We start from the raw sequence: 13,695 nt of genomic DNA, 5'->3' as shown, positions 1-13,695 counted from the left end.
ATGGCCTCTGTTTCCACATCTCCAAGTAATATCACGAACATCGTCAGTTACTGGATTGTATTTATGACGTTGTTCATCATGTGAATAAGAAGATCGAATTTGAGATTTCGGAGAATGTTTCTTATGCTCTTGTTTTGCACTGCGAATAGCATCAAGTGCAGTTGCCCTGTCAATTAATTCTTCAACAGTATTCGTATTTTGAGTAGCTAATGAATTTGCCATTTTTCCTCGGTAATATCACCTATGATCATAGAAATAGGGTCAGGTTGGGGAATGGTGAAGGGAGCGTTTTCCAAAAGAGCGTCTTTTGAATAAATATAATCTACTAAACTTTCATTATGCCTCAACTTTCGTTCACTTTGATGAGCCAAAAATTCTTGCATTGTAATACGCCTTTTAAATCTTGAGGCGAGAGCATTTTTCCAAGTAATCCAATCATTAAAATTTTTTCCTGTTGTTAATTGCCAATTTTTTGCAGATCCTGAGAGGCGAGAAATAGCATTAGTTAATTTTAATTCGTCAGACCAGTTAGCTAAAGTTGAAATTCTTTCAACTTCCTTTAACCATTCAAGTGCATTTTCAATTATATCACCTTTAAATATTTGGATTGAATTTGCAGTGTCATTTGTAGATGTGATTTGAATCACATTTGGATTTACTTGTCTTTCTAAAAATTGTTTTTGCGTTTCCATTAATGTAGAAGGAATAGCTGCGATATTCGGATCTATTTGAGAGGGTGGAGGCATAGGAAGTGGCGATTGTGTAGAAGAATTACTTAAAAGTTCTACTTGTTTTCGCAGAGATTCAATCTCTATCAATAAATGTGCATTATTAGAAATTGTCTCCTCATCGTTATTAAGATACTGCACTCGAAGAACATTTAATTCTTCCAAAGTTCCTTCACTATTTCTTTTATTATTATCCTCTACAATACGCAAAATTAGTTCATTCTTATTTCCAGTTAGCGAAAGATTTCTGAAACGTAATTCTTTTTTCAATTGAACTATCGTTAAATTTTGTAGTGGTTGCGAGTCTAAAGAATTAAAAATGATATCATCTTTTGCATTTTTTTTTTTTTTAAATTTCTGTTCACTGTTCTTGACGAACGAAATTAATTAGCGAAGATTGCTTGGCGACGTTCTTGTTTAAAAAGCAAAGATTGCTTGGCGACGTTCTTGTTTAAAAAGCAAGCAATAAATTTTGCAAACAGAATATTTTTGAAGGTAACGCGAAATGAATATTCAACATTCGTTAGAATCCTCGCACTGATTTGTACAAGGTTTTATCACAAGTAAAATGAAAGTATATAAGGTATCTCATAAACTTCACTTACTATGCGTGGGCGATTTTTGGAATACGTTCAGGCAGAAACAATCTTGGCGAGATTATCATTCCTTGGCGAGGATTCTGAAAGTTCCAAAGAAGGCTTAACAGTGCGATGTTTTTTCGAAAATATTATTTGAAATTACCTTTGCAAGTCCATTAGATTCCGGCTGCGCCATATAAGGCTGATTTATAACTAGCCTCTTGAAATTGAATGTTAAGAAAGAGTTCTTAATTAGAAAAATAAAAATCTATTATTGTAGTAAAGCATCTGCGTAGGTTACAACCGTGGCGAACATCGACAACCAAACATCTGTTGCCAACATTCGTTTTCACAAGTTAACATAAGCTAAACGATTACAATTCTTTCATCGATACACAAAGTGAACCTTACACGCAGACTGACAGTCGGGCATATTTTAAAATTTATGCTGTTGCTTCAAAGAAACAGCAAAAACGCAGATCTTGGAAACATTTAAGGATATTATGTTTGCGTGCTTCGTATATTTCCGAAATGGTAGTGGAAGCCAAATGTAAGATTTTTACAAATATTTGAATAGTTGGTGAATGATCCATGTTATCATCGGAACAAATGTTATAGCAGTTTAATCAAGCTTTAGAAATTCCAATTTTAATTTTCCAGTAACCGATATGTTTAAAATTCAAAAGGCAGCAATATACTTAATATAACAGAAAACAAAATATATAGGAAACAGGAAATTTCTGTAGCAAGTTGCATCGTAAAGCAATAGTTTAATCCTGTTTGCAAGTGTTGCATAACGTTATGAATTGTTTAAGAATTTCCGCCGTTTCGAATTTTGAGCTAAATGCTTTCTACATTCAACGTTATTTGGCAATTGATACATAGATTTGATGTTACGCATTCACTGATTATTCAATAAATATCTGGGAAATGATTGCAATTTAGACTGTAAATAAAGCTTAGTCCAACGATAATTAGTGGGGGACTTCTTTTTGAAATTTTGAGTTGCACAATGACATCTTCCATTTCTTAAAATGGAAAAAATCGAATGATTTTTGTATATTGTCCGTTGCGTCTAAAATTTCATGCTATAATCTGAGGGTTACTATCGCACATCATTATTTATGCAGCTTGCCGCACGCAATAGTAATGACCTTCACATAAACAAGAGCAGGGTATCATAAGGCATATTTCAAATTCTGTTGCATTTAAATCAACTACCATATTTGCATGTTTGAGAACCTTTAGGTTAACATGGCATAGTTTAACTTGCTGTAGATGGATTCTTTTCAATGTAGTAATTGGAAATCTTGCTGTCAATTTGGGCACGTATTTCCTAAACGCATCCTATAATTTCGATGCAAATTGTTTTTTACTTGGGATTCAAAATTAATCTTGACAACAGAGTTGTGTGCGGCGTGTGGAGTGCAAGTTGTGTGCGGCGTGTGGAGTGCAAGTTGTGTGCGGCGTGTGGAGTGCAAGTTGTGTGCGGCGTGTGGAGTGCAAGTTGTGTGCGGCGTGTGGAGTGCAAGTTGTGTGCGGCGTGTGGAGTGCAAGTTGTGTGCGGCGTGTGGAGTGCAAGTTGTGTGCGGCGTGTGGAGTGCAAGTTGTGTGCGGCGTGTGGAGTGCAAGTTGTGTGCGGCGTGTGGAGTGCAAGTTGTGTGCGGCGTGTGGAGTGCAAGTTGTGTGCGGCGTGTGGAGTGCAAGTTGTGTGCGGCGTGTGGAGTGCAAGTTGTGTGCGGCGTGTGGAGTGCAAGTTGTGTGCGGCGTGTGGAGTGCAAGTTGTGTGCGGCGTGTGGAGTGCAAGTTGTGTGCGGCGTGTGGAGTGCAAGTTGTGTGCGGCGTGTGGAGTGCAAGTTGTGTGCGGCGTGTGGAGTGCAAGTTGTGTGCGGCGTGTGGAGTGCAAGTTGTGTGCGGCGTGTGGAGTGCAAGTTGTGTGCGGCGTGTGGAGTGCAAGTTGTGTGCGGCGTGTGGAGTGCAAGTTGTGTGCGGCGTGTGGAGTGCAAGTTGTGTGCGGCGTGTGGAGTGCAAGTTGTTGTGTAATAGGGTAATATCTTCCTGTTTTTAGGAAAGACGTCCACACAAGATTGCCTCTTATTGGATAATTGAAATTTATTCTCTTGCTACGAGAGTCAAAATGTTAGAATTGTACCGCCGGTACATTTAGGTGACATAAAGGCAAAGTGGGATTGGTATTATTGGTAAAGTTTATTTTCTTACGAAACTTCCCAACAGCTAATTTTTGCCCATCTGTGTGGTTATGTACAAGATAAATTCCAAGATAACTAGATGAATGGCGAAAAAGTCATCCTAAATTTCAGACTGCGTATGGCAATTTCTCGAATAAATCCTTAAGTTTTGATAAGGGATATCTAGTTTGATAAAAGTAGATATTTTGATTAAAATGCAAGTTATGATTAGGCGTATAAATCTGTTTACGTGAAGATAATCTGAAAATTTGAAACATTAATTATTGAAATAGGTGTAAAATAAAGATTATGTCTTGTTAATAAATTTAATCGAAAATATCAAAGTGACCTCGCAAATGAACTCAAAATTTCGAATGCAGGAAATACGAAGACAATCTGTAATGCTATGTAATATTACGAAACGGGATCTGTCAAAATTCTACAATGCGATAAGCTTATGTAATTTGCAACAGTTTTTTATATTTCACAAATGTTAATTTTTATTTGTTTATTGAATTGTTTGGAAGGTATTTAATTTTCTTTTTAACGAAGAAATGAAATTTTCCGTAACTAAAAGATTTGAAACCAGAATTATTTAAACTTAACCGAATTGTTGCGACATTTTTTTCTCGGATAATGACGTGGATCTTTCTGCCGAGCTCGGTATTTTTGTATTTTATGTAAATTTTTCAGCTTGAAGTTCCCGTATTGTTTGACAGTATCCGAAGAAACTAAATATACCCATATTTCGGTTTTGCTCTTGTCCAATTATGGATCTTTCTAAAAATCGCACATTGTAAATATTTCATGTAATTAAAAGAACACACAACTTAAACATGGTTTCAATCAGCAATTGATCGCATAAAATCAAATAAAATTATATGCTTTGCAATTTTGGAATGTAAACATAATATCCCAAACTTTTTCCAAGATCAGCGTTTTGGTTTCTTCGAAGCAAATAGCAAAAATTCTGAACAAAATATATCCTGTCAGTTTTGCCTACATGAACATCATCGAATCTGGATCAACCACTTAATCTTGTATTACGATTTTGGTTTTATTCGGCTATCATGCAATCCCAAGATCAATTAGATTCTGGTTTTCTTTTAACGATTTCTGGTGGGAATTTCTCACGAATGACTATTTTATTCAGCGTTAATCTTTAATTTTAAATAATACAGGTTTCAACGATCACTAAATTTACATTAATTTATTCTTCTAGAAATTGCATGTTAACGGAAGAAAACGGGTGGCAAAACTAGATTAACGTACCTGGTTGTTTCTTCAGTAGGAAGCGGAATTGGGATTTCTATTTCATTTCTGAAATGTGGTATTTTAACAAAACTTCTCTAATGAATAATTTCTTTAATTCTCTTGAGTATTTAAGGATAAAAAAAATTATAAAATTGTTACTAAATATGAATCGGAAGCTTCTAAATGTTAACTAACGAAAACTTCCATGGTATAGAAATCTTTTTAATTACCCGTGACACTTACAAATCTAATTAGAATAATTTGGACTACATTAACTTCAAATTTAATATTTGCTTTATTGGTTAGAATGTCGGTTTATGGGCTCTTATAGCAAAGTTGTAAAAATCGAACATAAAGGAATTTCTTTTCTCTAGCTTATGGGAACACCGGCTCCTTTATCAGTCTCATTATATAAAAGCTTTTTCTTTTAATGCCATGTATACGCTTTTTTAGTTTTATGTCAGTCTATGTTCTTAGCTTTTAGGATTAATTGCTTATCCCATTAGAACATCTTGCTCCGGCTGAAAATAAAATTGAACTTCCCATTCTTATTTTAAACTCCTTCCAAATTTCAGATCTTATCGTTGTGATCTCAAATGTTCAATTTATATTCTATACTGTTACCCCCCCCCCTTAAGTACCGATTCTTTACAAAGAATTATTTCAACAAAAGTAAAATTAAACAATATATCGCAACGTTGTTTTAAAATCTACAAAAGGCCTATTATTGCTGATAAGAGCGGAATGCTATAGAGGAAGCTGGTGTCATTTAGACGCCATTTTCTTGAAAAGTTCGTTGCCATTTCTGTTGCTTAGCAATGTCTACTTCAATGGCCTCAGGACCGACCTTGATGGACTACGAATATCCTGTATATAATGAAGAGGATGCCTAATGAAGACGTGTTATTGCGAAGAATGGTAAGATAAAAACAACAAAGACTAACACTAATATTTGTAAAAATTGGGAAATAAAAACTCACACTTATGCAGACCATATAAACATTAAAAGTGGTTAAATTTAAAAAAATTCAAAATGAAGTATATTTAAGGAAAATGAATATAAATTTTATATTTCGAAGCATTTTGAATCTATTTCCATCTTGCATATTTGCTGGGAAAATTATGTTCGCGGATTTACAAACTATTGATATGATAATGCTTGAAAACATGGGAATATAAGTGTTTCTAAAATATATTAATAACTTTCGCTCCCATGTTAGCCAGAGTTTGTTTTTCGAACTGAATTACTTGGTGTTGGATTGGTTATATTTCCATGCAATTGAAATTAGATTTGCTATGAAATTCGGAGAAATCCAAGAAATTTATAGGCTTTGAAACCCGTTTCAAATTAAGGTTCATAATTTCCCGTTTTGATATTTTCCCTAAAATGATAAATGTAATGCATAACTGGAAGCTTTTAGAATTGTGAAATTTACTCATTTTGTTAAGTATTGTTTTATTGCCCTAGCCAAAAGGACATTGCGAGCCATATGCAATACGCAAGCTAGGGCTAATCTAAATTGATATAATTTCGAGGTTTCCATTTTGCATTGGATTTAAAACTTTCAGATATTTTAAATCCTTAAATGCGTTTGAATGAAGATTTGTTTTTAGTTTACAAGAAAGTTGAATACAAATTTGCCTAACTCGAACATTATTCAGATTTTAAATTATGTTCGTATGAACTTAATTTATGTTGCGGATTGAATATTGCATCAACTATGCTATTAAATATCTTAATTGGTTTTATTAGAGGTGGTGTTTTATTTATGGTAATCGAATTCTTTTCAAATTATTTTTTTGCAGATATTTCAAGTCTGGTATTTAACTCAAGGTTCCAGCTCATAAAGATAAAGATGAAGATGGAGATACTAAACTCTGGCAACTGTTTTTAGAAATTTTAATGTGCCAACCTGAAAAGGTATCTTGGACGGACCTGAAGATTAATGCTTTAAACAACTCTTGAGAAGTTGGAAACTTGTGGACTACAGTAATATTTGGTATGTGCAAAAAGCTGTATTTGTTCGAAACACTTGTTGAATCATATCACTTATATTTTATGATCCTGAGATTACTTCAGATTTTCCTTTTTATTTATGAACTGAGTAATCTGGAAGCGTCTTAAAGATATAAATATTCAAAAGATTGTTAAATTTCACTAAATATATACAATTTTATTCTGAAATTGTCATTTTTGTCAGTTTGATTTCTGGCTGAAACTACTGTGTCGTAATGCACATGCATTGAAATCTATAAATCTTGAAGAATAATGAAACTTCTCTGGAGACAGATCCTAAGTTCCTTCCAAGTACGAATGTCTTTAGTTCCATTTTTAATGAATGGTTGGATACAATTGTACACTGAACTTCATGTAAAAAATATCATTTATGCTTCCGTACATGAAAATGTTCTGCTTCTCGAAATCTCTCATGTCAATTTCTGACAAAATTATAACCATAGCAGGAATTATAAATGCGTTAAAAACTGTGATACTTCCTCTATTCATTGTATTCTTCACTTTTATGTCGATGAGTTTGGAAGTTTTAAAAATATTCGAATTGGGAAATGTGAATGGAAACTTAAATAGTACTTTTCCGAGAGATTTAAATTGTAAGTTATTTGCCAAAAATGGGCTTCGGAAAAATGTGTCCCAAAAGTCGCTTGCGAATGCTTAGAAAGAAAAAGCAATGCAATAAATAAAACCCATGAAAATAAGATTAGCAAATATTATAGGAGAGTTCCTTTGTTGGGTGAAAGTAAGAGAAGGAAAGAAACTCGGATGGTTGAACTGAAATTTTATGCTTTATTTTCTGAAAAGTAAAATTAAAATTGCCTGTGATAAATAATTTGACTTTCGGGAAAGAATTGGAATTGTACATCGGAAAATTCCTATTAAATTTTTGTTGAGAAATGCGAGTCATCTTCACGCATGAAAAAATTTACATTTGCAATTAATGAAATTTTGTTTTGCTATTGATCTTGTAGTATAGCTGTGAAGTAAGAGGAAGTAGGTTTGGATTATTTGTTGCTAAAGAATCCATGTTAGAGAATAAATCTCAAAGGTCTTAAAAAGTTCCCCCAGTCATTTTTAGTTTGATTTTATCGAATGAAAGAGGTAGTGTCATTTTGAGCGACTCGCCGTTTTGTTTACACCCCATTCTCACATTGTTCTTTGTCAGCGGTATAGCATTTGGAGGAAAATTATAGATGCTTTAGTGTTAGTCTTGGAACAAATCATTGCTACAGAACTTCAATAAGTCGATTCGTTTATTCATCTTAATAGAGTATCCTATAAAATTAAAATGGCAGAACCGATCTCAGCATTGAATCAGGAATATCGGGGTCATTGTAGATTGCATCGTTGTGATGGATTTTTCAACAATCTCTTGGATGCATGAAAAATGTTACTTTTAAAAATATCCAAGATAAAGACTATTCAAAATCTTGGAAAAATATTATTAAATCCTTGCATATCTGTCGGCCATAGATTCTTCTACGTTATGCAGGAAAGCGATGGCTTTTTTTCAGAGTGGTGAAATCTCATGATATTTAATTCAATTTGGTGGATATAAATGGTTACAATACAGCATTTACTCGTATGAGTTTGACTGGAGGACGGAATTGCAATAAGCACTACTTAAGTCTTGAGACATAGCCATCTACACAAATGAAGTTAATGGAACCGTCCATCTTTTTTTACTGTATGCGCCCGTTTTCATCGGGTTTCTGTACCAAGTAGCAGTCGGATCAGTATCGGAAACATCAATTTTCAAAATGTGCTGTTCAGTTAATGATTTATTCGATTTTTTATTAGTCGAATGTCATTCTCAAATATTTAACATTTATTGCATTTTACTAAGATTTCATTTGATTTGCAAGTTCTCTTACAAAATTTCAATTTCGTACAATTTTTCTGCACTTAATAGTATTTTTGAGTCGTAACTTTTCATGTGTATATTCATTTTATGGTAAAGATTTTGAAAGAATACGATTTCTTTTTAGTATTTTTAAATGAACCAAACAGGTTATAAAACTAGATATCTGTTTGTAATCAAAGATGAGATGCACGTTCATATTGCATCAAGATATTAATGTTTATATTAAATCTTGTTAAAAGTTTGTTGAAACATTTCATAACTGCAAATATTTCAGTACTTAAACTCCAAATAACTTTTGGACAATGTGAAATTAAAATATTGTGAAGAAATCGAAACTTTCATGGTTATATTTTATGTGGATGTTTTATTAAATATAAATAAGAATTTAAAAAAATAAATTGCATTCAATCGGTACATAAATTATTAATACTGTTAATGCGATTCACTTTTGATGTACTTTAACATTTCGCTATATACACTAAAACGAATAATTCTTCTAGTTAAAAATTCATCAATTTTAAAGTAGATTTTTTAATGCAATATCAGCCTTGGAACTCTAATTTCAATTCTATTTTTTTACAAAGTAAATCTATAATTTAAAATCTATAGTTAAAATTAAGTACTAGAGATTATGAGTTCATCTACTGCATCCATTTTTAATTTTTTCTGAATAGTCTTAATTGTCGAAACAATTTCTTTGGAATAACTTAAACCATTAAGCTGAATTATTCCAGCTTCATACATATTTTTTATAAATGTATTTGCAGGAAAATTATTATATTTAAACGAATTCTTTAGTACTTGACTAAGAGGATGGCTGATGGCTCGGCCGGCCAGCTAATCAGACATTCTCTAATTTCATAAATCGTTGATGGCCATGCCTGATCATCATGGCGATCAACGTTTTTTAGGAAAAATCGACTTATTGAATTACGAGAATTAATTTATAATATAAATTTCTAGGGATAGCATTCATTTCTTGAGCCATTAAAATGGATGTAGTAAATGCAGTAATTAAAAAAATTAATTCTATTAATTTAATCTTAAATTTTTATTGGTAGAAATCGAAATTTTACAGTAGCAATACCTTAAATTTTAACTGCTCTTTAAATGTTTAAAAATGTATATATAAATTAATATAGTGTATATAGTCCATTTGTTTCGTCAAATATTCATCTGCCATGCCATCTCACAATGTTTATACTTTCTCTTTATTATTAGAGCATTTACTTAATGTAGTAACATTATTAAATAAGTAGTAATGTTTATAATATTGTAGTATTTAATAATGTAGTAATATATTTCTAAGCTTGTTATGCGAAATACAATTCAAAATGCATGTACATATGTCGTCTTCAATTTGTAGATGTTTTGTAAGCCTGTTTGTAAATAAAGTTTTCTTGTATTTCATTTCCTTTCGTAATTATTAAGCTATTTATTATGCAAACATTTCCAACAAACTAAATGCCCTCAACTGCGACTTAAAAATTTATGTTGAAATTTAGTTCAATATCTAATATTTATTGAGTTATTAATGAGGCAATTTGCATTGTCTGCTTAAATGTTTCAAGATTTTTCGGCTTGGTTAGATTTTTAATGCTACCACCGTACCAAATCTTAAATATCAAATGTTAATGGATAAATTTGAATGCTTCTTCCAGTTTAGAAAATTAAGCCACTGACTGTCATGCTTCTAATCCCTTATGTAACTCTGTTAACGTCAATGAATTTAAATAAAGTTTACAACACTCCAGATATTCATTTATGATTATAAGGATTGTCATCTAATTATATTCCAGGGAAAAGAGTTGGTAGGGGACAGTTTAATCACTTTCAGCGTTGAATTAACAAATTATAATGCATTTAAAGAAACGGGAGAAAAATTAAAATAAAATTTATCTTACCACATTTCCGTTACTAGTCGAGATCGCCTAATTGTTTTTGATACAAATTTTTGTTAAATTTAAACACGATTGTTCTGAATCCTATACTGATGAATTGATTTCTAGATAGGCAAGCAGTAGCCCATCTGAAATACCTGGTGCGGGGAAGAAAAATTCGTTATTAGTAATTTCTCTAGGCATGTCATCTCATTGATTATGTTGAATAGGGAGTTTTTATTTTCAGCGGTTATTTAATAATTCAACAGTTACTAATTGGATTTATCAATTACTAATATATTAATGAAACTGTTTTCGGCGAACCAATTGTTTTCAGATTGGGTTTCAAATAATTGCCAGGGTTAAATTAGAAATGTTTCTTTATCGTCTTCATCCACTCTAGTTAATCTTTTATTTTCTGATTATGATTAGTTAGCATTTCAGGTTTCCCCAGATTTTGAATGTTTTAAATACAAATTTAGTTCATCGCTTTTCTTTGTTTAAAATATCAATGATGGATATAAATTGTATTTAATGGATACATCGTAATTATTTAACAGAAGTCGGTGAACGTTTTTCAAATGTGTTACTTACCGATTTCGGCATTAATTCAAATGAATCTTATTCGGAACTTTAATTGAAGACCACACTACAATTTTATCTGGTATTGCAGATCCATTAATCAGTCCTTCTTAAACACTGGCATCCAATTTCTAACATAAATAAGAAGCATGAAAAGAGCATCTTTCCTCGCATATATATTTTAGGTTAATGTTGTTAGGAAAATGTTGTATAAAGTCAAGCTATCGACTTAATCAACTAGTTCATAATTGATCATATTTGGACATAACGTTTGAAAAACAATTCTCTATCGCATTAGATGCATTTAAAAATCTTTTTGATTTAAGTTGCAGACGATAGGTATGATGTATATACCATTCAAATAAATGATTTAACGAAATATGTTGTATCTCCATTCCTGATTAAAGATCAAATTGTCACGTTCGGTAATAAAATATTTAGAGTTCAATTGAAAACAATGTCGGAAAAGTGTCGCACTAAGTTCTAGGAATTTTTCACCAATTGCCAATTTTTTTTCTCAAGGTCTCGGAGTTTCATTATTATAATCTAAAATATTTTGAACTTCTTAAATTTAATTGAAGCCCAAAACTGCTTATCAGATTTGCTATTGAATTATTAATGTGTCAGTTTGACGAAGGAATCGTTACATAAGAAATTATCTGCCAAAGTGACATATTTGCAAATCATTGTTTAATTTTCGATTAGATGAAAGATCAATAGATGCACCATCTCAGAGCAGGCAGTACATTTTCAAAAGTTTATCCTAATTTTCCGAGAAACTTTTTAAATCTTCCTATTCTCTATTACACGCGAAGCGTTTTAGCAAGAAAAAAAAAATAAGATAAAAAGGCCTTTTTAAATTCTGGCTCCGAAAATACTAATATAAAAACTAAAATTCTAAAAAAAAATGTTTTTTGTTTTAATCTTTTATCTTCGTAGAATAAAAGAAAGGAGATGTGCATTAGCTTTCTTATCGTCTACAGATTATGGTAAAAATATAAATCAAATTTCATACTGGGCTTTTAGTTATATATAACTATTTTTAAATATATAGATATATAATATCCAAAAGAGGAAAAAATGTTCCTAAAGGCCGATTAATTAAAGATACGGTAAATTTTTATTAAAGAATATGTAAAATTATTTAAAAGCATTCTATAAATTGTTTAATTATATAATATAAATAACTTGTTTCAAATACAGATTTCTTTTTAAATAAAACTTAGTACGATGTGTTTAAGAGATTTTTTTTCTATCAAAAAAATCGGACAGGTTTTCCAATAGATTTCGTATGCTTAAATTAAGACTTGAATCTGAATTTTATTATATGTTGTATATACTTCACTAATACGTCTTAAATATGTCACAGGTAGGAAAAATTAAAATCATAGTCCTCATAAATTTACATAGATAATAGATACGAAATTTAAAATGAAAATGCAAATTCGTATTTTTAATGATCGCAAATTTTTATTGATCATGACTGTAGTAATTTAATACTTTATAATTTTCATAGAAAAACATCTTATTAAAATACTCAGTTCTATAATTTTAACATCAATCAGTATTGATTGAAATCTTATAAAATTACAATCAACAAATTTAGACCCCAACAAGATAGAGAACTTGTTACAGTATAAGAATATAGAAATTTCTAGTACATACATATTACTATTTCAGCCTTGCTTCATGTCATTCAGTAATTTATAAAACTGTAGAAGTCTTAAATTGAAAAGAATGTATTAAGCTGTGATGTCGAAAATAAATGTTATTTTTTTCTTAAGAGAAACAATGAACGTTAGTAATACATGGAAGTCAGAAATTTAGTTAAACTAACAAAAACAATTTAAATAGTACTAAATATGAAATATATTTTAATTCATTGTTTAAAAAAATCTGAAAACAATTTTATTTTTTTAGCAGAATTATAACTAACTCTGCTGATGTCAAATGAAGCACAGAAGATGCCTTTCAATTCTGAATAACCAGTTTCTGTTCAGGCTCATTTCGGGATGATTAGTAATCACCTGTTGAAATAAATGAGGTAATGGGAAATGGTTGTTTCCAACTCTCTCGGCACCACGTAATCATGAATTCTCCTTAAACTGAAAAGATGGTAATTGGCAAAGGATGATGAAAAGTTATTGGAAGAGTGAACTGAGATCATTTATAGCTTTATAGCTAATGATCTCAGTTGTACTATGTACAGCGTCTTGTTTTGATGTTCTCGAAGCCTTTTTATGAATTAAACTTAATGATTTGCGTCCCGTATACTCACTGTTATTGATTTGAATATTAAATTATGCATGTTTATTTATTGAAATTGCCATTTATTTTTTGACTTTGCATTTGATACAATCGGACAGAATATTAGGATATCAATTAACTTAAATATCAATTCTCTTGCCAAACATAATTGGAGTTTAAAAACAAAAAATTTTTATCAAGTTTTAATGCACATATTTTAAACAAATTAGGTAAGCTCTTATTAGGAAGTAACAAAAGATCATTAGAGATTTTACATCAACATGAACGCGGGTAGATATCAAAGCAATTAAGATCTAAAGCACAGGTAACCAAATTGGGTAAAAAAAAAGTTTATAGTT

General features: G+C 31.3%; 1 protein-coding gene across 1 annotated transcript; it reads left to right on the top strand.

Moving 5' to 3' along the window:
• The first annotated feature begins 2,664 nt into the window (after window positions 1-2,664).
• Window positions 2,665-3,357, top strand: LOC129973260 (keratin-associated protein 5-2-like). Its single transcript, XM_056087490.1, has one exon. It carries the CDS (start codon window positions 2,665-2,667, stop codon window positions 3,355-3,357), a length of 693 nt encoding a protein of 230 aa, XP_055943465.1.
• The last annotated feature ends 10,338 nt before the right edge of the window (window positions 3,358-13,695 follow it).

This window comes from Argiope bruennichi, chromosome 1 (genome assembly GCF_947563725.1).
Source record: "Argiope bruennichi chromosome 1, qqArgBrue1.1, whole genome shotgun sequence".
Lineage (NCBI taxonomy): Eukaryota > Metazoa > Arthropoda > Arachnida > Araneae > Araneidae > Argiope > Argiope bruennichi.
This window is presented reverse-complemented; position numbering and strand designations above follow the sequence as displayed.

Coding starts and splice junctions, on each gene's coding strand:
- LOC129973260 (XM_056087490.1), top strand. CDS start 2,665: ATGCAAATTGTTTTTTACTTGGGATTCAAAATTAATCTTGACAACAGA.